General features: G+C 42.5%; 1 protein-coding gene across 1 annotated transcript; it reads left to right on the top strand.

Annotated features, from left to right (window-relative positions):
- The first annotated feature begins 3,894 nt into the window (after positions 1 to 3,894).
- GPR135 (G protein-coupled receptor 135) lies at positions 3,895 to 5,369 on the top strand. Its single transcript, XM_007198570.2, is given in 2 exon segments — positions 3,895 to 5,131; positions 5,134 to 5,369. Coding segments are annotated over 2 exon segments (1,473 nt in total).
- Positions 5,370 to 21,488: the final 16,119 nt, after the last annotated feature.

The following is a 21,488-nucleotide window of genomic DNA, read 5'->3' as shown; positions in this document are numbered from 1 at the left end:
CTCATTGGAAACTATGCTTGATCTAACGGCCAGATTTAATGGTCACGCAGGGGTTTATGCAATCCATGGTGGATGCTGCTTCTTGCTTCTTGCAGGCAAGTGTGGTACATTTTAGAGCAGCAGCCTCTACTCCCTTGGTGCAGAGCTCGGACACAGAGCCATCCACTGAGGTTCTCAAGACCATAGGTTAGTACTCAGGCCCCATTAGTACCCATCGGGTGCTGCAGTTGTGTGGGCCCAGGTCCATCTCCTCTTCACCATGCACTTGCAAATCCTTTTTGCTCCAGATCCTCTAGACTCCATAAGAGTTGGGGCACCCTCCTCTTGGTCCCTCAAATTCCACAATTTCCATACCATCCCTCCTTAGGACAATGCCTCTCATACTTCAATGTAGGTGTGGATTACCCAGGGATCTTAGAATGCAGATTCTCATTTCTTAGGCGTGGGGTGGGGTGTTTCTGACAAGCTCCCAGCTGATGCTGGTGCTGCTGGTAGGAGGACTGCAGTTTTAACCAATCGATTTTAATTCCCTATTTGGGCCCAGGCTTTACAGGTGAGTCTCCCCTACCTGGAAACTTCTCCTCTTAGCTCTGAAATACATAAGAAGCCTGCTACCTCCCTACCTGGAGGTAAAGAATAGAGCTGACCTCATCATCACAGCAACTTTTCTGAGAAGAGGCTGAGAAACTTACATTCTCCTCTTTTCTGAAAAGCAAAAGTAAAACAAAGCACCCCGAAACACAAGACGGCTGATTTCTCAGTTGGCCAAATATGCCTCATTAAATACATCACTCACCTGCTTAGCTTTTCTCCCTTTACCTGCTTCTTAATTTTTGCTACTCCCTAGCATTCCACCCATGGTTCCTTTCTCTCTTCACTCAATACTCTGTTCCTAAGTCATCATATTCATGCCCGCATTTTTCTGTCTTGTAGAGAGGCTGACATCTCCCAAGTCTCTAAATCCTAAGCTCCAGAGCCATACTGCAGATTCACTACTTGGTGGACAAACCAGATTCATCTGCCCCTAGAATGTGCCCCTCCTCCCGTATTCCCTAACTTGATCAATGGTACCACAATCCATCGAGCCAGGAACTTGGGATCTATCCTTGGCTCCTTTTTCATGCCCTTTTGTCCTGTCTGTTGATGCTCTGAGGTGGATGTCTGTGGATTTGGCCGGCATCATTCCTTTCCCCTTCTTTTATCAACAACACTCTCCTTTTCCTTTGGGAAACCATCCATCCCCTGCACATAGCGTTGATGGGGCTGCCAGACAAGGGGTACTCCAATCAGACTCTCTCCTCTAAGACCTGGGATCTTGAGAGAAATGACATAAGGTCTGAAAAATGGTTGAAGCAGACTTATTCCTATAGAGCCCTAAAGAGATCACCCTCAGTTCCTTTCTGCTATCTCTACCTGTAGAGCTGCCCTGACTTCTCTTGTTCTTGGGGTTGGCTGTTAGACTATCCTTTTGAACTCCCCCTATCCTTCCAGTAAATTCTGCTTTTGCTTAAATGAGACAGTGCCCTCAATGTATTGTTTATATCCAAAGTCTCTAATCCATATACTGCCTCCTTCTTCACTGTAAATGCCTTAGTTCAGACTCTTTCATTTCTGCCCTGGGCTATTACAATGCCTTTTTTTTTTTTCCAAATCAATTTATTCATTTATTTTTATTCATCTATTTTTGGCTGCGTTGGGTCTTCACCGCTGCACGTGGGCTTTCTCTAACTGCGAGGAGGGGGGCTACTCTTCGTTGTGGTGCGCAGGCTTCTCATTGCGGTGGCTTCTCGTTGCAGAGCACAGCCTCTAGGTGCACGGGCCTCAGCAGTTGTGACACGTGGGCTCAGCAGCTGTGGCTCGCGGGCTCCAGAGCACAGGCTCAGTAGTTGTGGTACACGGGCTTAGTTGCTCCACAGCATGTGGGATCCTCCCGGACGAGGGCTCGAACCCGTGTCCCCTGCATTGGCAGGCGGACTCCCAACCACTGCGCCACCAGGGAAGTCCCACAATGCCTTTTCTTAACTGGTCTCCCAGTTGCCAGATTCTCTTCCTACAGTCCTTATATTTTTAAACAACATTTATGACATTGTAATATATTTGTGTTTGCCTAAAACTGTAAGGTGTTTGGGCTAGGATCCTTATTTGTTGTTTCTGAAAACCTAAATAAACTAATCTTACATATTTTTGGCTTAGTTCAGTGGTTTTCAGCTGAGGTTGGCTCCCCTCTCCCCCTGAATATTTGGCAATGTCTGAAGACATTTTTTAGTTGTCACTACTGCCATCTCGTGGGTAGAGGCTAGGGTTACTGTTAAACATCCTACCAGTGCCTAGGATAGCCTCCACAACAAAGAATTTTCTGGCTCAAAATGTCAGTAATGCTGAGACCGAGAAACCCAGTCTTATGTTACCACCTTAAATGAACTTTACTTATACTGTAAGTTTCCAGTGGGATATTTTTCCTCACTAAAATAAGTGCCCCAAACACTAATATTGTTGATTCTAAGACCTGAAAGTATACTAGTCATTCTTGAGATCAGTGTTTCTCAAACGAGCATCAGAATCACTTGCAGGGCTCGTGGCTGGGCTCCATCCCCAGAGTTTCAGATTCAGTAGATTTGGGGTGCGGCCTGGGAATCTGCATTTCTAACAAGTTCCCAGGTCATGCTCATGCTGCTGGTCCAGGGTCCACACTTTGCAGACCACTGCTTTAGAGAACCTAAGGGTTTATCACACTTTCCCTCATTAGAGGCCATGCCCAGAAACTTGAGATGCAGCTTCCCTGGGCAGGCAGGCCCTTCCTGTTCCTGTATCTTTCCGCCAGATACCTGGAGCTGCATCTGTGATGACTGCTTGGCTGGCAGCACCTTAAACTCAAAACATACCACATTCCAGAGAACTGATGAAGGCTGCCAGCAGGGCAAGGAACCAGTGACTCTCCCCTCTTCCCTGACACGTGTGAGAGAGTAATGGTCCTGAGGTCCAGGTCCTTGAAAACAAGGTGACATCCTGCCTCCAGGATCCATATCCTAGCTCCTCAAAGCACCTGTATCAGAATCACCTTTGGGGTTTAGATTCATGGGCCCATCCTCAGTACTCCTGGGAGTCAGCCAGCCAATGTGCATTTTAATAAGCTTACTACATCAGTGGTTCTCAAAGTGTGGTCCTTGGACCAGCAATATCATCACCACCCAGCAACTTTTTAGAAATGCAAATTCTCGGACAAGACCCCAGATCTACTGAATCTGAACATCTGGGGTTGGGCCCAGTCAACTGTGTTTTAACAAGCCCTAGGTGATTCTGTTGCATGCTCAAGTTTGAGAACACCTGGTTTAAGTTTTTCTGCTCCCTCAGGTTTAAGATTTCCGAATTTAGATTGTTTTCCACTTCAGGTTCTAGATTCCTTTCCTACCTGTAGATGCCAGAAACACCCACAGGAAGCAAAGCAACCCCCCCCCGTCCCCCCCGCCTCTCTGTAGGACATGTGTATCCAACAAGAGAGCTTGAGAGTGAACCCTTGTTGAATTTGGCCGTCTGTGTGAGGACCAGTCCCGCTTTATCTGATCTGGCTGGGCAGTGGTCCCTGAGGAGGTCGACCTGGCACTCTCTGAAGCCCACCTCCCTGGCCGCATAACCTCGGGGAGAGGTGATGTCCTGGACCGGCTCTTCTGAGGGTACTCGGCCGGCGTCCCGCCCCGCGCTCCTGCGTAAACACGCGGTTCCCTTGGCAACGCCTGGAACGCAAGTCAAAGGCTCCGCGGGTCCCGGGCGACAGTCAACCCTGCGGCCGAGCGCAACTCCCGGCAGAGGCCCCTGACCCCAGCCCCAAGCCACCTCGGGCTTGCGGCCGCCTCCCCCGGTGCGGGATGAGCAGACCCGCGGCCGCCGCGGGGCCCCATGGAGAAGCAGCCGCCGCCGCCGGTGCGCCCGCCAGTGAACACAGCCTTGTCGGGCAGCCCACACCCCGGCGCCCCCTCCGCGGCCGGCACGCCTGGCGGGACTTCCTCTGCGGCGACGGCGGCGGCCGTGCTCTCCTTCAGCACCGCGTCGGCCGCGGCGCTGGGGAACCAGAGCGGCGGGAGCAGGGGCGACAGCACTGGCGCCTCGGCTGGCGGCGGCCTCGGCGGGCGCGGCGCGGCGGGGAGGCCACCGCCGGGCCCCGCGGCGGCGCCGCTGCTATCTCAGGGGACGGCGGTGGCGGCCCAGGCGCTCGTCCTCCTGCTCATCTTCCTGCTGTCTAGCCTGGACAACTGCGCGGTGATGGGGGTGATCGTGAAGCACCGGCAGCTCCGCACCGTCACCAACGCGTCCATCCTGTCCCTGTCTCTGTCGGATCTGCTCACGGCGCTGCTCTGCCTGCCAGCCGCCTTCCTGGACCTCTTCACGCCGCCCGAGGGCCCGGCGCCCGCCGCCGCCGCGGGGCCCTGGCGCGGCTTTTGCGCCGCCAGCCGCTTCTTCAGCTGGTGCTTCGGGATCGTGTCCACGCTCAGCGTGGCCCTCATCTCGCTGGACCGCTACTGCGCCATCGTGCGGCCGCCGCGGGAGAAGATCGGGCGCCGCCGCGCGCTGCAGCTGCTGGCCGGCGCCTGGCTGGCGGCGCTGGGCTTCTCCTTGCCCTGGGAGCTGCTCCGTGCTACCTGGGAGTCCCCGGCGGCGCAGAGCTTCCACGGCTACCTGTACCGGACGTCCCCGGACCCCGCGCAACTGGGCGCGGCCTACAGCGTGGGGTTGGTGGTGGCCTGCTACCTGCTGCCCTTCCTGCTCATGTGCTTCTGCCACTACCACGTCTGCAGGACCGTGCGCCTGTCGGACTTGCGCGTGCGGCCCCTGACCACCTACGCGCGCGTGCTGCGCTCCTTCAGCGGCGTGCGCACGGCCACCGCAGTGCTCATCATGCTTGTCTTCGTCATCTGCTGCTGGGGGCCCTACTGCTTCCTGGTGCTGCTGACCGCGGCCCGGCAGGCCCAAGCCATGCAGGCTCCCTCGCTCCTCAACGTGGTGGCCGTCCGGCTGACCTGGGCCAATGGGGTCATCAACCCTGTCATCTATGCCATTCGCAACCCAAACATTTCGATGCTCCTAGGGCGCAACCGGGAAGAGGGCTACCGGACTAGGAACACGGACGTTTTCCTGCCAACCAGGGCCCGGCTCTGCCGGCTAGAAGCCGCAATCCCCTTCGAAACCGCTATAGCAACGGCCTGGGGGCCTGCAGCAGGATGTCCTCTTCCAACCCGACCAGCGTGGTGGGAGGGGACGTGGCCATGTGGGCTCGCAAAAATCCAGTTGTGCTTTTCTGCCTGGAGGGGCCACCAGATCCTGTGACAGCAGCAGCTAAACAGCCTAAATCCGAAGCCGGGGATACCAGCCTCTAAGAAGGTTTGGGATGCACAGCTTGTGAAGGCAAATTTTCACCTGCTTCGATGAACAATATAGGATTCCGGGGAGAATCGTGTGTTTCATAAAGCCAAACATTTACAAAAGAGACAGAGGGGGAGGCTTACCACTTCCCCCAAACAACATACAAGACAATGTCCTTTCCTTCAGAAGTGCTGAAAGGAATGTAAAGTGCAAAAATTAAAACGATGTTTAACCACACAACCAAGCATTGTGAACTGTAAGTGCCAAAAATGACAAAAATAAAATTCACAATTACTGAAAAGCACATATTACAGGAATCACACTGTGAAACAAACAAAAAAATTCATTGAATGCAACTGGTTCATATACATAGACTTTCAGGAAAGAATGAAGACCTTAAGAATTGCTCGAAGGCCCCTCTAAATCACCAGCATTCAGCAGAACTTCAGATTTCTAGAACTTGCACCTCTGACACTTGCCTTGGGTGCTTAGGTTAGGAGTCGAAAATTTTTATCCTTACACACTTTGGTGCATTTCCTCCCCACCACCACCCCCATAATCTTTGTGGGAAATTTTAAATTCATATCCCATTTAAAACCATTTTAGGATTTTGAAAAAATGGTTTATTACTATAAAATCCAACCACTTGAGGGGCAAAGAGAAGTATGAACATAAAGAAATGTGGCTATTTTTTAAAGTATTTCAAGATTATACTTAGAAATTAATGTCCCCCATCTAACCCCCAAAATTATCTGCCTTGGAAGCTTTGAGACTTAAACCTTACTCTAACCTGCTCCTTTTGTTTCTAATGATTTAGGGGTGCCGCTCTCAGAAAGCTTTCACATTCTTAAAAAATAATTTTCATAGTAGAAAATCTTTGCATTTGAGGTAAATTTGAGTTCTGGATGCAGCCAAAAATGTAATTTGAAGTCAAGTTGATTGAATTTTGTGAGTAATGCATATATACATATATGAGAGCTCTATAAACGTAATAAGCTTGGCTATCCTAGGTAGCTTTCATCTAACCGAAGGTGATTCCAAAGAGGAATTCAAACAATATTTTGAGAAGTGGATGCATTCTTGGAATAAGCATAAAGCTCTCCAGGAAAATCATGTTCTTCTACATTTGGAAGTTTGGGTACATTTGTTTAAAAAAAATAGTTGCTTAATAGACATGACATCTAAAATAATGTGGTCTTTATTTGAAAGGAGAATGGCTGTGGGATTATTATATGTAATAGAGTACTCATAACTTAGGGGTAAAGTCAGAGAGGTACTTTAATCAAGTGGAAATACCTTGAGAAAGGTGCAAAACACAGATGCTGTTTAAAAATATTTGAAAGCACAGTTCGGGATTTGTGTGGGTGAAATTTCTCGCATTAAATGCCACTGTACATAGAATCATTTCCTGAGAATTTTACAAGATGTTTTTGTGTTTTCTCCCTCTTTCTTTCCTTTCTTCCATCTTGCCCTTCTTTTCTTCAGTATTTCACAGCTTTAATTGAGTAAGTACTTTAAACTAGATATGAAACCTCCGCTCTCATATAAAGATTTTAATGTGAAATGGCCACCTTTTTTTCTTGTGAAGTATTTAAAGATCTTCATTAGTATTTAATATTTTGTGTGTGACAGAAGGGTGTATGTCATTATTTTGTAATCAAAGATGGAAATATATGATTCTTTTTTTTTTATACTGCAGGTTCTTATTAGTCATCCATTTTATACACATCAGTGTATACATGTCAATCCCAATCTCCCAATTCATCACACCAGCACCACCCCCACTTTCCCCGCTTTGGTGTCCATACGTTTGTTCTCTACATCTGTGTCTCAATTTCTGCCCTGCAAACTGGTCCATGTGTACCATTTTTCTAGGTTCCACATATATGTGTTAATATACGATATTTGTTTTTCTCTTTCTGACTTACTTCACTCTGTATGACAGTCTCTAGATCCATCCACGTCTCTACAAATGACCCAATTTTGTTCCTTTTTATGGCTGAGTAATATTCCATTGTATATATGTACCACATCTTCCTTATCCATTCGTCTGTCAATGGGCATTTAGGTTGCTTCCATGACCTGGCTATTGTAAATAGTGCTGCAATGAACATTCGGGGGCATGCGTCTTTTTGAATTATGGTTTTCTCTGGGTATATGCCCAGTAGTGGGATTGCTGGGGCATATGGTAGTTCTATTTTTAGTTTTTAAAAGAACCTCTATACTGTTCTCCATAGTGGCTGTATCAATTTACATTCCCACCAACAGTGCAAGAGGGTTCCCTTTTCTCCACATCCTCTCCAGCATGTGTTGTTTGTAGATTTCCTGATGATGCCCATTCTAACAGGAGTGAGGTGATACCTCATTGTAGTTTTGATTTGCATTTCTCTAATAATTAGTGATGTTGAGCATCTTTTCATGTGCTTCTTGGCCATCTGTATATATATGATTCTTGTCAGAGCCAAAGATGTTTTAATTTTTTCCCTTTCTCAAGGCATCACACAATCAGAAGTTTATGAATTATCTTTATATATCTTCCTACACTGAGTGTAGTACAGAGTAGATGAGATCATCTCTCCTCTTTAGCACTTATTATAAAACATTTACAGACGGTGCAGCTGAACTCACGTTGAACAGATATCCTGTTAAAGGCAAAAAAGTTGTGTATTTTTCACCTTGTGAGAAAATGGAAGTCATGTCTGATATTTAGGGAAAAATGATAAAGTCTTCCAATTATGAAAGGTATCATAGCACAGAAATTCAGCAACTGTGAATAGAGGCAGAAAAAGAGTTAGAGATCTTAGGGGAAGGAGGCAAGCATGTTGCAAAATAGGGTATTGCCTGAGAAGAAGAATTGAAGGAAGACATTTAAAAGTAAACGTAACATGAAATAAACCTGCTTCGTGAATGAGGGGGAAATCCATGAGATTGGGAGTGACAAGGTGGTGGCATGAAGGGCTGTAGGCAGAAAAATGTATCCCCACCCTGACTCTTGGTAGGCAGGCGTAGGAAGTTTTAGGAAGGGGGTGGCTTGGGAAGGAGATTGTTCTGTTAGTGATTCTAAGAGTAATGGTGGGTAAGAATGTTAGGGGAGAGAGAGAAAGTAGCTAATAAGTTACTGAACAATTTACAGTGTTGTGTTTGTCTTTAAATCTGAGGCTATACAACCGGTCAGTGATAGAACTAGGACTTGAACCTCAGAGCCCCATATTCCCTTCTCTACCCTCTGTTGCCCCCATAAAGATCAATGGATAGAGAAACTAAGGATGAGAAGTTGTGGTACTATCATCATCATCATCACCACCACCATCAACATCATCACCATCTACTGGTTTTATTTCATACTTTATGTAGAACAACTTCCTGGGTGCTAAGGCTACTAACGGGTAGAAATCACATTACCTGCCTTAAGAGGGCATACAGACTAATTGAAGACTTTGTGCTTTATAAAAATGGGCCATAATCAGGACTCTTTAGTTTACCTGTAAGGAAGAAAAGGTACAGCATTTTCAGAAGTGGTTAGCCAAGAAAAGATGGATTTGGAAGCAAAAGACATGCAGATAAAGGCCAGGAACCAATCTGGTCCAGTTGTAAATATATAGAGACAAAAATTAGCGCCTTGAATAAAAGATGTGAAAGAATGACTCAAATAAATATAAGACTTAGACCTTTCCTCATGACTTTCTGGGAAAAGGAGAAAGAGAAGCTGTGCAATATTGGGATGTATTAAATATTGCTTAGACATAAAGGCCAGAATGTAATCCTTCATATCTCATTCTGCTCCCAGCTTGAGTATTTCATTTAAATTACAATAACAAGTCATACTCAGCATAGGACATACATTAGCTCATTTAATCCTCAAAGCAACCCTCTAAGTAGTGGGTGGGTGGGGGGAATGCTATTATTATCACACCACCCATTTTACAGATGAAAAGACTGAAGCACACAGGGACGATGTGACTTGTCTAAGATCCCACAGGAAGTAAGTTCTAGATGTAAGATTTGTCCCTAGCAGACTGGTGCCAGAAGTCTCACCTTAACCACTGCACGTCACCGCTCCTCTAATTTGTGAAAGACAATGGGAAACCTGGACAAGAGCCTGGGAAGATAAAAACAACTATCAAAGGGATGGGAAATAGACATCATAAAATTTAAAAGAAAGGATCTGTTTAATTTGGAGAACAGCTATATAAGATGTGTGTTTTAAAAATATATGAAGAGAGATTTTGAGCAGTTATTTTCTCATATAAATCCCAGCCCTGGATGACTCCAGTCATGGGCCTTCTCCGTTCCTGCTCCAGGGTGGCCGAGCACAGCCGGAGAAAATGAGAGTCAGATCAGTTAGTAGCCTCTACACCTGGAATCCGTAGCCTCGCGCTACCCTTCCACCCTGCCCGGCAGTCTGAACCTCTTGTCAGCTCACTCTTTCTGCCCATTTTAGGGAACCTTCAAACTTTCTCTGCTCAAACTTTTAACCAATTCTCCCCTTTTGGAAGATCACTTTTGCTCCTACTTCACAAAGAAAATAGAAGCCATCAGATACATATACCCTCATATTTTAGCCATCAAATGTAACAAACTAAACTGAATTTACACCAGTTCTCAGCTCTGTCTTTTCAATAGTAAAGAAGGTGGTCCCCTCACCAGCCTCAGGACCCTCATGCTATCAATTATCTCCTTCCTGAGGTATCCTTAGCCTTTCCTGCTGAACCAAATCCTTCACATGAGCTCTTAAGCATTCTTACTTAAAAGGAGAAAACAAAACCTCTCAGATTTATTCATCCCTTTTCTCTCCCTGAGCTCCCGCCCTTCCACTAAACTTGTCAAAAGAATTGCCTACACTTTATCAGATCTAGATCCTGGTCCATAATGTTCATGGTGCAAGAAAGTCACTTATGCAACTCAATTTTTCCCCAATCCCCTATTCTGCCAGATGGCAGAAACTTAAGATGGGCTTAAATAAGCCCAGGCTCTATGGGCTTATTTAGCTCCAAGGCCCAGGTGAGCGTCAGTCTTCAGTGGTCATCTGTCTGTACTGAGGCACCCATCACTCTGTCTCTGGTCACATCCACAGCGGGCTGTATGAATTATCCCCACTCAGTCTGAGAGGACCCAGGTCTAACTTAGACAGCTTTAGAGCCCTTCTTTGGACACAGAAAGATTATTACTCCATCTCAGCACCAATGGAGGGCTGTGGCAACCCCTATAATGCTGTCTCAGGCGGTTTTTTAAAATTAGTTTTTAATATTTTTGATTACTTGAAAATTTTTAGTATTGTTGGGTCAGTAAATCAAAATAATACATAAAGTATATGTTGGGGGTTCTACTTATGGAATGGCAGTGAGGAGCTCTGTGACCTGCTCCCCAGTGAAACAAGTGTAGCTGGTGAAAATTATTTAAAAAGCAACCATTTGAAGTGTCTGGAAATTGTAAGAGTAAAACCATGCATAGTGGTTGGTCAAATTCATTTCATCTGTCTTCACTAATCAAGGTCATCTTAAGACTTACAGGTCCTCCAAGCAGCACATGGCCTAAACGATAAGATGTCTGCATGAGTTATTTTCCAAGAACTTGGAGTCAGCTGCGTCTAGTTTGAGCTGGGCTGATTAAGACTGGATAGGATCGCCAGCCCTCCAACCGGGCAGGCATGAATGTCCTCTCTGTGACCTTTTGACGTCAGAGGGCTGAAAACTCCACCCTCAGATGGTGCTAAGCGCCTCCACGTTTGAACTGGAGAGGCCTGTAGTTAGTTACACCTGCGCAGAAGGACAATTACAGCACCTTTTTCCAATCACCTTTCCCTACACTCCCCACGCCTCAGACCGCCCTGCTTCTTTATTCGTTATCCCATAAATACCCGTGCCTTTGCCTTTGGGGAGGCGGGTTTGAGATTTGTTCTTCCGTATCCTTACTTGACTGCCAGGCGAATAAACCTTCTCTGCTACGGAGCTCAGTGTCTCAGCGTTTCCCTTGCTGTGCGCTGGGCAAGATGAACCTGGTTCAGTAACAAGAGCATACAGCAAATGAAGAAATACGCAAGAAAGTCTGCTATAACTCAGTAAGAACAGCAAGAATGTGTAGAATCTGAATTATAACCAGCTCCTTCTCCCAGCTCATTGTGACAGAAACTCCACTTCAGGTGAGTACAGCCAAGAACCCAGGGCTCCCTCTTTCCCCAGTTCCCAGTCCAGCACTGTGGTGCTTCCTGGGAGGAACAGGTACCGAGAACTTCTCATCTTTCGAGCTACAAGTTGCAGAGACTAAATCCCAGGTGATTGCGGCCATAGAGATTGGGAGTTCTCTTCTTCCGCCTGGTCCCCATTCACAGGGTGGGTGCTTAACCTCAGTGCAGCATGCTGGGAATACTGGGACTGTGACTGCCCTCACCCAGCTTGTTGTAGGGCAGAGGCTCCGTGCTAGGAAAGACTAAGAAGCTGAGAAGATTAGAGGCTACTGTCCCCACCACCGCCTTCCTCCTAAAGCTGGGTATTACTCCAACAGAGGCAGGCACCCCAAAGAAGAAGACCACTCTCTTCCCCCGGCTTCAGAGCAGTGGTCAGGTGTTTTGATCAGTGGTGTGGACAGGCCTTTAAACAGAGAGTCCTGAAGGTTCTCCCTAAGGAACTAACTATATTTGAAACAGAGTGTGGGGAATTTCAAGTCTAAGGGCATTCTTAGAAACAGTACATTTTTGTGTAAACAAAATTTGGGGGCCAGATATCTTCTTGAGAGATACAAACTAAACCATAGGTCAGCTAGTTTACCAGAGAGAATCAGGGAAAGATATGTAAAAAATGTATCATTTGTTGAGCAATTTCACTTCTTCCAAACTAGTTTATAAAAATATTCACAAATGTGGGCAGAGATTTAGAGATGATTATCACTGTGTTATCACTGAGAATAATCAAAACACCCAATGATAAATGGTTAAATAAATGAAATGTTTATACAAAGAAATTTTATGTAGTCATTGTGAATTGCTTTGTACACATTTTAATAAGTTGGGAAAATCCTCAGAATTTTAACTTAAGCAAAATTCTGAACTGAATGTTCAGTGTAACACCTCCTTTTTTAATGAATGCACACACATAGAAAAAGACTAGACATAAATATATCAGTGTTAACAGTGGTGATATCATTGTTCCATATTTCTGGTTATACTTGTACTAGTTTCATAGGGATGCCATTAAACAAAGTACCACAAGCTAGGTGGCTTAAAACAACAGAGACTTATTGTCTCCTAGTTCCTGGAAGCTAGAAGCCTGAAATCAAGGTGTTGGCAGGGCTGTGTGCCCTCTGACACCTGTAGAGGAGCCTCTTTCTAGCTTCTGGTGGTTTGCTGGCACTCTGGCATTCTTTGGCTTGCAGCTGCATCACTCTAATCCTGTTTGCAAATGGCATTCTACTTGTATGTCTGATATAACATCATCTTCCCACCGTGTTTATCTATGTGCTCAAGCTACCCTCTTAAAAGAACACCAATTGTATTGCATTAGTGCCCACCCAAATGACCTAATCTTAACATGATTACATCTGAAAAGACTCTATTTCCAAATAAGGTGATGTTTACAGGTACCAAGGGTTAGGTCTTCAACACATCTTCTTAGGGGGACACAGTTCAACCCATAACAGTACTGTACTACATTTTCCAAATCTCCTGCAATAATTACATACTCATTATCAGGAGTGGCTAAGGGATCCAGCTTAGGGGTCATACTAACCTGATGTAAAGCTAACCTCCACCACTTAACAGCTGTTTGACAGTGAGCAAGTTAACCTCACAATATTTCCATTTCCCCATGTGTAAAAGAAGGAGAATAATAATACCTACCTTAGAGGATAGTATATGTGATGCACTTAACATTGTGCCTCATCCTTAGCCAGGCATTTACTGTGAATATTTACTATTATGGCTGAAAGAAAAACAATAGACAAATGCTACACAGAGAGAAATAGAATGAGGACTGAAAAGAAGCAATTAGAAGGTAATTAGTGGCTGTAATGAGTTGTTTTAGGAGCCAGTCTGTAACAGACACCAGATACCTTAGTGGTGAGGAAGTGAGAAATTGAAGGTAGCAAATAGAGGCTAGTCTCTTACGGACTTGGGCCGTAGAGAGCAGAGGAAGACAACTAGAGGAAGCAATGGAATTAAGTTTGTTTTATATTACTAGGGATAACTAGCACGTATTTTAAAATAAAGGGAACTATTGGGGTTGGCCAAAAAGTTCGTTTGTCTTTTTTCCATAGATGGCTCTAGTAGCCTTAGTTGTCTTTAACTTCATTCAAAACAGTTCTGTTAGATTGTGTTGTGACAGCTGTCATATCAGTGTGCATTAAAAAAAAATTACCAAAATTGGTGAATTTTTGTGTAGCTGTTTTAATATTGAAGATGGAAGAAAAGCAACATTTTCGGCACATTATGCTTTATTATTTCAAGAGAGGTTAAAAACGCAACTGAAATGCAAAAAAAGATTTGTGCAATGTATGGAGAAGGTGCTGACTGATCGAATGTGTCAAAAGTGGTTTGCCAAATTTCGTGCTGGAGATTTCTTGCTGGATAATGCTCCACGGTCGGGTAGAGCAGTTGAAGTTGATAGGGATCAAATCGAGACATTAATTGAGAACAATCAATGTTATACCACACAGGAGACAGCAGACATACTCAAAATATCCAAATCAAGCATTGAAAATCATTTGCACCAGCTTGGTTATGTTCATCGCTTTGATGTTTTGATTCCACATAAGTTAAGTGAAAAAAAACCTTGACCGTATTTCCGCATGCGATTCTCTACTGAAACGTAATGAAAATGTTCCGTTTTTAAAACAAATCGCGATGGGCGATGAAAAGTGGATACTGTACAATAATGTGGAACGGAAGAGATCGTGGGGCAAGCGAAATGAACCACCACCAACCACACCAAAGGCTGGTCTTTTTTTTATTTTTTTTATTTTTTTTTTTGAGAATAATTCCTTTTATTTATTTATTTATTTATTTATTTTTGGCTGTGTTGGGTCTTCGGTTCGTGCGAGGGCTTTCTCTAGTTGCGGCAAGCGGGGGCCACTCTTCATCGCGGTGCGGGGACCGCTCTTCATCACGGTGCGCGGGCCTTTCACTATCGCGGCCCCTCCTGTTGCGGGGCACAGGCTCCAGACGCGCAGGCTCAGTAGCTGTGGCTCACGGGCCCAGCTGCTCCGTGGCATGTGGGATCTTCCCAGACCAGGGCTCGAACCCGTGTCCCCTGCATTGGCAGGCAGATTCTCAACCACTGCGCCACCAGGGAAGCCCCAAAGGCTGGTCTTTATCCAAAGAAAGTGATGTTGTGTATATGGTGGGATTGGAAGGAAATCCTCTATTATGAGCTCCTTCCAGAAAACCAAATGATTAATTCCAACAAATACTGCTCCCAGTTAGACCAACTGAAAGCAGCACTTGATGAAAAGTGTCCAGAATTAGTCAACAGAAAACGCATAATCTTCCATCAGGATAACGCAAGACCGCATGTTTCTTTGATGACCAGGCAAAAGCTGTTACGGCTTGGCTGGGAAGTTCTGACTCATCCACCGTATCCACCAGGCATTGCACCTTTGGATTTCCATTTATTTCGGTCTTTACAAAATTCTCTTAATGGAAAAAATTTAATTCCCTGGAAGACTGTAAAAGGTACCTGGAACAGTTCTTTTCTCAAAAAGATAAAAAGTTTTGGGAAGATGGAATTATGATGAAGTTGCCTGAAAAATGGCAGAAGGTAGTGGAACAAAATGGTGAATACTTTATTGAACAAAGTTAAAGATGTCTTTTATTTTTACTTAAAAACCGAAGGCACTTTGTGGCCAACCCAATATATGGATAAAGAGAAAATGAAGATAAAATAGCAGTGAAAGTTGAAGTCAGGCATTGAGAGGGGTAGGTAGTCAATCTTCTGGATAATATAAGTATTTAATATACTATCCAGAAATTTGAGTATCTATTAAGGATTTTTAAGACATATTTTTGTCTTATTTTTTAAACTCTTTGAAAGCTTACCACCCTTAAAAAAAAAAAAAGAAAAGATTTAACTATTTTAGAGCAGTTTTATGTTCACAGTAAAATTGAGAGACAGGTAGAGAGATTTCCTGTATACCCCTTATCGCCACATGTTTGGAGCCTCCTCCATTATCTATCTGTATCCTCCACCAGATTTGTTACAATCGATGAACCTACATTCATACATCATAGTCATTCAAAGTCCACAGTTTATATTAGGGTTCACTCTTGGTGTTGTACATTCTGTGGGTTTGGACAAGTATATCTTGACATGTATTCATCATTATAGTATCCTACAGAGTAGTTTCACTGCCCTAAAAATCCTGTGCTCCACCTATTCATCCCCCAACCACCAACCTCTGGCAAGCAGTGCCTTTTTACTGTCCCTGTGCTTTTGTCTTTTCAAGAATGTCATATAGTTGGAATCATACAGTATGTAGCTTTTTCAGATTAACTTCTTTCACTTAGCAATATGCATTTAGGGTTCCTCCACGTCTTTTCATGGCTTTATAAGCTCATTTATTTTTTGCACTGAATAATATTCCATTGTCTGGATGTACCATGGTTTATTTTTCCATTCACCTACTGGAAGACATCTTGGTTGCTTCTATATTTTGTAAATAATGAATAAAGCTGCTATAAACATCCATGAGCAGTTTTTTTATGTGCACATAAGTTTCCAACTCATTTGGGTAAATACCAAGGAGCATGACTGCTGAATTGTATGGTTAGAGTACATTTAGTTTAGTGACAAACTGCCAAACTCTCTTCCAAAAAGGATGTTTCATTTTGTATTCCCACCAGCAATGAACGAGAGTTCCTGTTGCTCCACATCCTCGTCAGCGTCAGCATTTGGTGTTGTCAGTGTTTGGGGTTTTGGCCGTTCTAATAGGTATGTACTTATATCTCATTGTTTTAATTTGCTTTTCCCTGATGACCAATGATGTATAGCATCTTTTCATATGCTTATTTGCCATCTGGATATCTCCTTTGTGTCTGTTCAGGTCTTTGACCCATTTTCTGAAATGGGTTGTTCATTTTCTTATTGACTTTTAAAAGTTCTTTGTATATTTTGGATAACAGTCTTTAATCAGATGTGTCTTTGCAAATATTTTCTCCTAGTTTGTGGTTCGTTTCTTGATCTTTTCAACACTTTAAAAACGCATTAATCTAACAGTTTTAAGGCTATGATGAAAAGACAGAGTTGCTATTATCATTGGGAATATTACCCTTCCCTAAGCGACATTTTGGAAATTGTGTGGGGGGATTTTTGGTGTCATAATGTCACTGGCATTTATTGAGTGATATCTAAGAATGCTAAATGTCCTACAAAACATATGAGAATACTGCCTGAGGCAGAGTTGTTCCACATCCCATATAATTATCAAATATCCCACCAAACATTGAAATAGCTGACATCTATGAATCATTATGTAATTTTAGAACTTTGATCCATTCTTCATAGAAATAGTTTTTAAACATGGTTTTATATACCCTGAAACATTTAAATATAACTCTTTTATAAATTTTTAAAAAATGTGTATTTGTTTTAGATTTTTATCAAGCAGTATTCACCATTTTGAAAAGTTTCATCACAATTTGCTACATTTCTTGAGATAATGGGTCATGAAGAAAGCACTCTTGTATCTGTCTACACTTGTAGCTATTGTAACCACTGATTCTACATTTAGGTGTAAGCATCTAACTACTTCACTGTTTACTTTGCAATAAACTACTTGCCACACAATAATAGATGAATGCTTGACAATTTGCCAAGAGAAAAATCTGGTACAAAAGGGTACATACTATATGACCCCATATGAAGTTCTAAAATAGGAAAAATATATAGTAGAAAGAAATAGAATTTCTAGTTCCGAGAGTTCCCACATGTTCATTCACTATGTCCACCTTTTCCTTTAAGCCCTGAATCATATTTATAACAGGTGTTTTTAAAGTTCTTATCTGGTATTTCAAACATCTGGGCTATATAAAGTACTGCTTCTCCTGGATTATGGTTGGTATTTCCTTTTTTTTTTCCTGGTCTAGTTATCTTAGATTATATATTTTACATTGAGACAGTGCATTGTAGACAATGGATTTTATGTTTTCCTTTAAAGGACATTTTACTTAAATTACCAGTGGGTCCTTTAGATCCTTTCAGACTTGATTTTTAATCTTTGAGCCACTCTACTTTAGTTTTGGCCTTAGTCCCAGGATATGACTCTTGTTTGGGGACATGATTTTCATTGCCAAGTTATAGTCTCTCTATTGTCTTAAATGAATGCCCAATGTTCTCCATGAAGTCTCTCCACTCTGGTTGAACTATAACTCCATCACCCAGTCCAGTATGCTTTCAGGTATCTGTATTCATTCATCTCCCAGTTTTACCATAGTCACCCTCTCCTAGGGCTCATGGCAATTTTTTTTCTATATATTTACAACCCAGTTCTGTAACAAAGATCTATGGGAGAACCCCCAGGCAGACTTCTGTCTCCCTCCATCACATAACTCCTTTTTCTCTAGTTCTCTGGCCTGCAAATTCCAGTTTGTTCAGCTGCCTTGAACTCTGATCTCTACATTCTCAGCTTGGGAAGACCACCATTCTCTACCTGAGCTCCATGTCCCAGTGCTAAAGTCTGAAAAATAGCCCTAGGCAGAAAGATTGAATACCTTATTTTATTTATTTATTTTTTTAAATCAGTCATCAATTTTATACACATCACCGTATACATGTCAATCCCAATCGCCCAATTCAGCACACCACCATCCCCACCCCACCGCAGTTTTCCCCCCTTGGTGTCCATATGTCTGTTCTCTACATCTGTGTCTCAACTTCTGCCCTGCAAACCGGCTCACCTGTACCATTTTTCTAGGTTCCACATACATGCGTTAATATACGATATTTGTTTTTCTCTTTCTGACTTACTTCACTCTGTATGACAGTCTCTAGATCCATCCAAGTCTCAACAAATAACTCAATTTCGTTCCTTTTTATGGCTGAGTAATATACCATTGTATATATGTACCACATCTTCCTTATCCATTCGTCTGTCAATGGGCATTTAGGTTGCTTCCATGACCTGGCTATTGTAAATAGTGCTGCAATGAACATTGGGGTGCATGTGTCTTTTTGAATTATGGTTTTCTCTGGGTATATGCCCAGTAGTGGGATTGCTGGGTCATATGGTAATTCTATTTTTAGTTTTTTAAGGAACCTCCATATTGTTCTCCATAGTGGCTGTATCAATTGACATTCCCACCAACAGTGCAAGAGGGTTCCCTTTTCTCCACACCCTCTCCAGCATGTGTTGTTTGTAGATTTCCTGATGATGCCCATTCTAACTGGTGTGAGGTGATACCTCATTGTAGTTTTGATTTGCATTTCTCTAATAATTAGTGATGTTGAGCAGCTTTTCATGTGCTTCGTGGCCATCTGTATGTCTTCTTTGGAGAAATGTCTACTTAGGTCTTCTGCCCATTTTTGGATTGGGTTGTTTGTTTCTTTAATATTGAGCTGAATGAGCTGTTTATATATTTTGGAGATTAATCCTTTGTCCGTTGATTCGTTTGCAAATATTTTCTCCCATTCTGAGGGTTGTCTTTTCATCTTGTTTATGGTTTCCTTTGCTGTGCAAAAGCTTTGAAGTTTCATTAGGTCCCATTTGTTTATTTTTGTTTTTATTCCCATTACTCTAGGAGGTGGATCAAAAAAGATCTTGCTTTGATTTATGTCAAAGAGTGTTCTTCCTATGTTTTCCTCTAAGAGTTTTATAGTGTCCAGTCTTACATTTAGGTCTCTAATCCATTTTGAGTTTATTTTTGTGTATGGTGTTAGAGAGTATTCTAATTTCATTCTTTTACATGTAGCTGTCCAGTTTTCCCAGCACCACTTATTGAAGAGACTGTCTTTTCTCCATTGTATATCTTTGCCTCCTTTGTCATAGATTAGTTGACCATAGGTGCGTGGGTTTATCTCTGGGCTTTCTGTCTTGTTCCATTAATCTATGTTTCTGTTTTTGTGCCAGTACCATATTGTCTTGATTACTGTAGCTTTGTAGTATAGTCTGAAGTCAGGGAGTCTGATTCCTCCAGCTCCGTTTTTTTCCCTCAAGACTGCTTTGGCTATTCGGGGTCTTTTGTGTCTCCATACAAATTTTAATATGATTTGTTCTAGTTCTGTAAAAAATGCCATTGGTAATTTGATAGGGATTGCATTGAATTTGTAGATTGCTTTGGGTAGTATAGTCATTTTCACAATATTGATTCTTCCAATCCAAGAACATGGTATATCTCTCCATCTGTTGGTATCATCTTTAATTTCTTTCATCAGTGTCTTATAGTTTTGTGCATACAGGTCTTTTGTCTCCCTAGGTAGGTTTATTCCTAGGTATTTTATTCTTTTTGTTGCAATGGTAAATGGGAGTATTTCCATAATTTCTCTTTTAGATTTTTCATCATTACTGTATAGGAATGCAAGAGATTTCTGTGCATTAATTTTGTATCCTGCAACTTTACCAAATTCATTAATTAGCTCTAGTAGTTTTCTGGTGGCAGTTTTAGGATTCTCAATGTATAGTATCATGTCATCTGCAAACAGTGACAGTTTTACTTCTTCTTTTCCAATTTGTATTCCTTTTATTTCTTTTTCTTCTCTGATTGCCGTGGCTAGGACTTCCAAAACTATGTTGAATAATAGTGGTGAGAGTGGACATCCTTGTCTCGTTCCTGATCTTAGATGAAATGCTTTCAGTTTTTCACCGTTGAGAATGATATTTGCTGTGGGTTTGTCATATATGGCCTTTATTATGTTGAGGTAGGTTCCCTCTATGCCCACTTTCTGGAGAGTTTTTATCATAAATGGGTGAAGCTTATTCTGCATCTATGGAGATGATCATATGGTTTTTATTCTTCAATTTGTTAATATGGTATATCACATTGATTGATTTGCATATATTGAAGAATCGTTGCATCCCTGGGATAAATCCCACTTGATCATGGTGTATGATCCTTTTAATGTGTTGTTGGATTCTGTTTGCTAGTATTTTGTTGAGGATTTTTGCATCTATGTTCACCAGTGATATTGGCCTGTAATTTTCTTTTTTTGTAGTATCTTTGTCTGGTTTTGGTATCAGGGTGATGGTGGCCTTGTAGAATGAGTTTGGGAGTGTACCTTCCTCTGTAATTTTTTGGAAGAGTTTGAGAAGGATGGGTGTTAGCTCTTCTCTAAATGTTTGATAGAATTCTCCTGTGAAGCCATCTGGTCCTGGACTTTTGTTTGTTGGAAGATTTTAAATCACAGTTTCAATTTCATTACTTGTGATTGGTCTGTTCATATTTTCTGTTTCTTCCTGGCTCAGTCTTGGAAGATTATACCTTTCTAAGAATTTGTCCATTACTTCCAGGTTGTCCATTTTATTGGCATAGAGTTGCTTGTAGTAGTCTCTTAGGATGCTTTGTATTTCTGCGGTGTGTCGTGTAACTTCTCCTTTTTCATTTCTGATTTTATTGATTTGAGTCCTCTCCCTATTTTTCTTGATGAGTCTGGCTAATGGCTTATCCATTTTGTTTATCTTCTCAAAGAACCAGCTTTTAGTTTTATTGATCTTTGCTATTGTTTTCTTTGTTTCTATTTCATTTATTTCTGCTCTGATCTTTATGATTTCTTTCCTTTTGCTAACTTTGGGGTTTTTTTGTTCTTCTTTCTCTAGTTCCTTTAGGTGTAAGGTTAGATTGTTTACTTGAGATTTTTCTTGTTTCTTTAGGTAGGCTTGTATAGCTATAAACTTCCCTCTTAGAACTGCTTTTGCTGCATCCCATAGGTTTTGGATCGTCGTGTTCTCTTTGTCATTTGTCTCTAGGTATTTTTTGATTTCCTCTTTGATTTCTTCAGTGATCTCTTGGTTATTTAGTAATGTATTGTTTAGCCTCCATGTGTTTGTGTTTTTTACGTTTTTTTCCCTGTAATTCATTTCTAATCTCATAGCGTTGTGGTCAGAAAAGATGCTTGATATGATTTCAGTTTTCTTAAATTTACTGAGGCTTGATTTGTGACCCAAGATGTGATCTATCCTGGAGAATGTTCCATGCGCACTTGAGAAGAAAGTGTAAT

The sequence above is a fragment of the Balaenoptera acutorostrata genome, chromosome 3 (assembly GCF_949987535.1).
Source record: "Balaenoptera acutorostrata chromosome 3, mBalAcu1.1, whole genome shotgun sequence".
Lineage (NCBI taxonomy): Eukaryota > Metazoa > Chordata > Mammalia > Artiodactyla > Balaenopteridae > Balaenoptera > Balaenoptera acutorostrata.
Note: the sequence above shows the minus strand (reverse complement) of the source record. Positions and strands in the feature narration are given on the sequence as shown.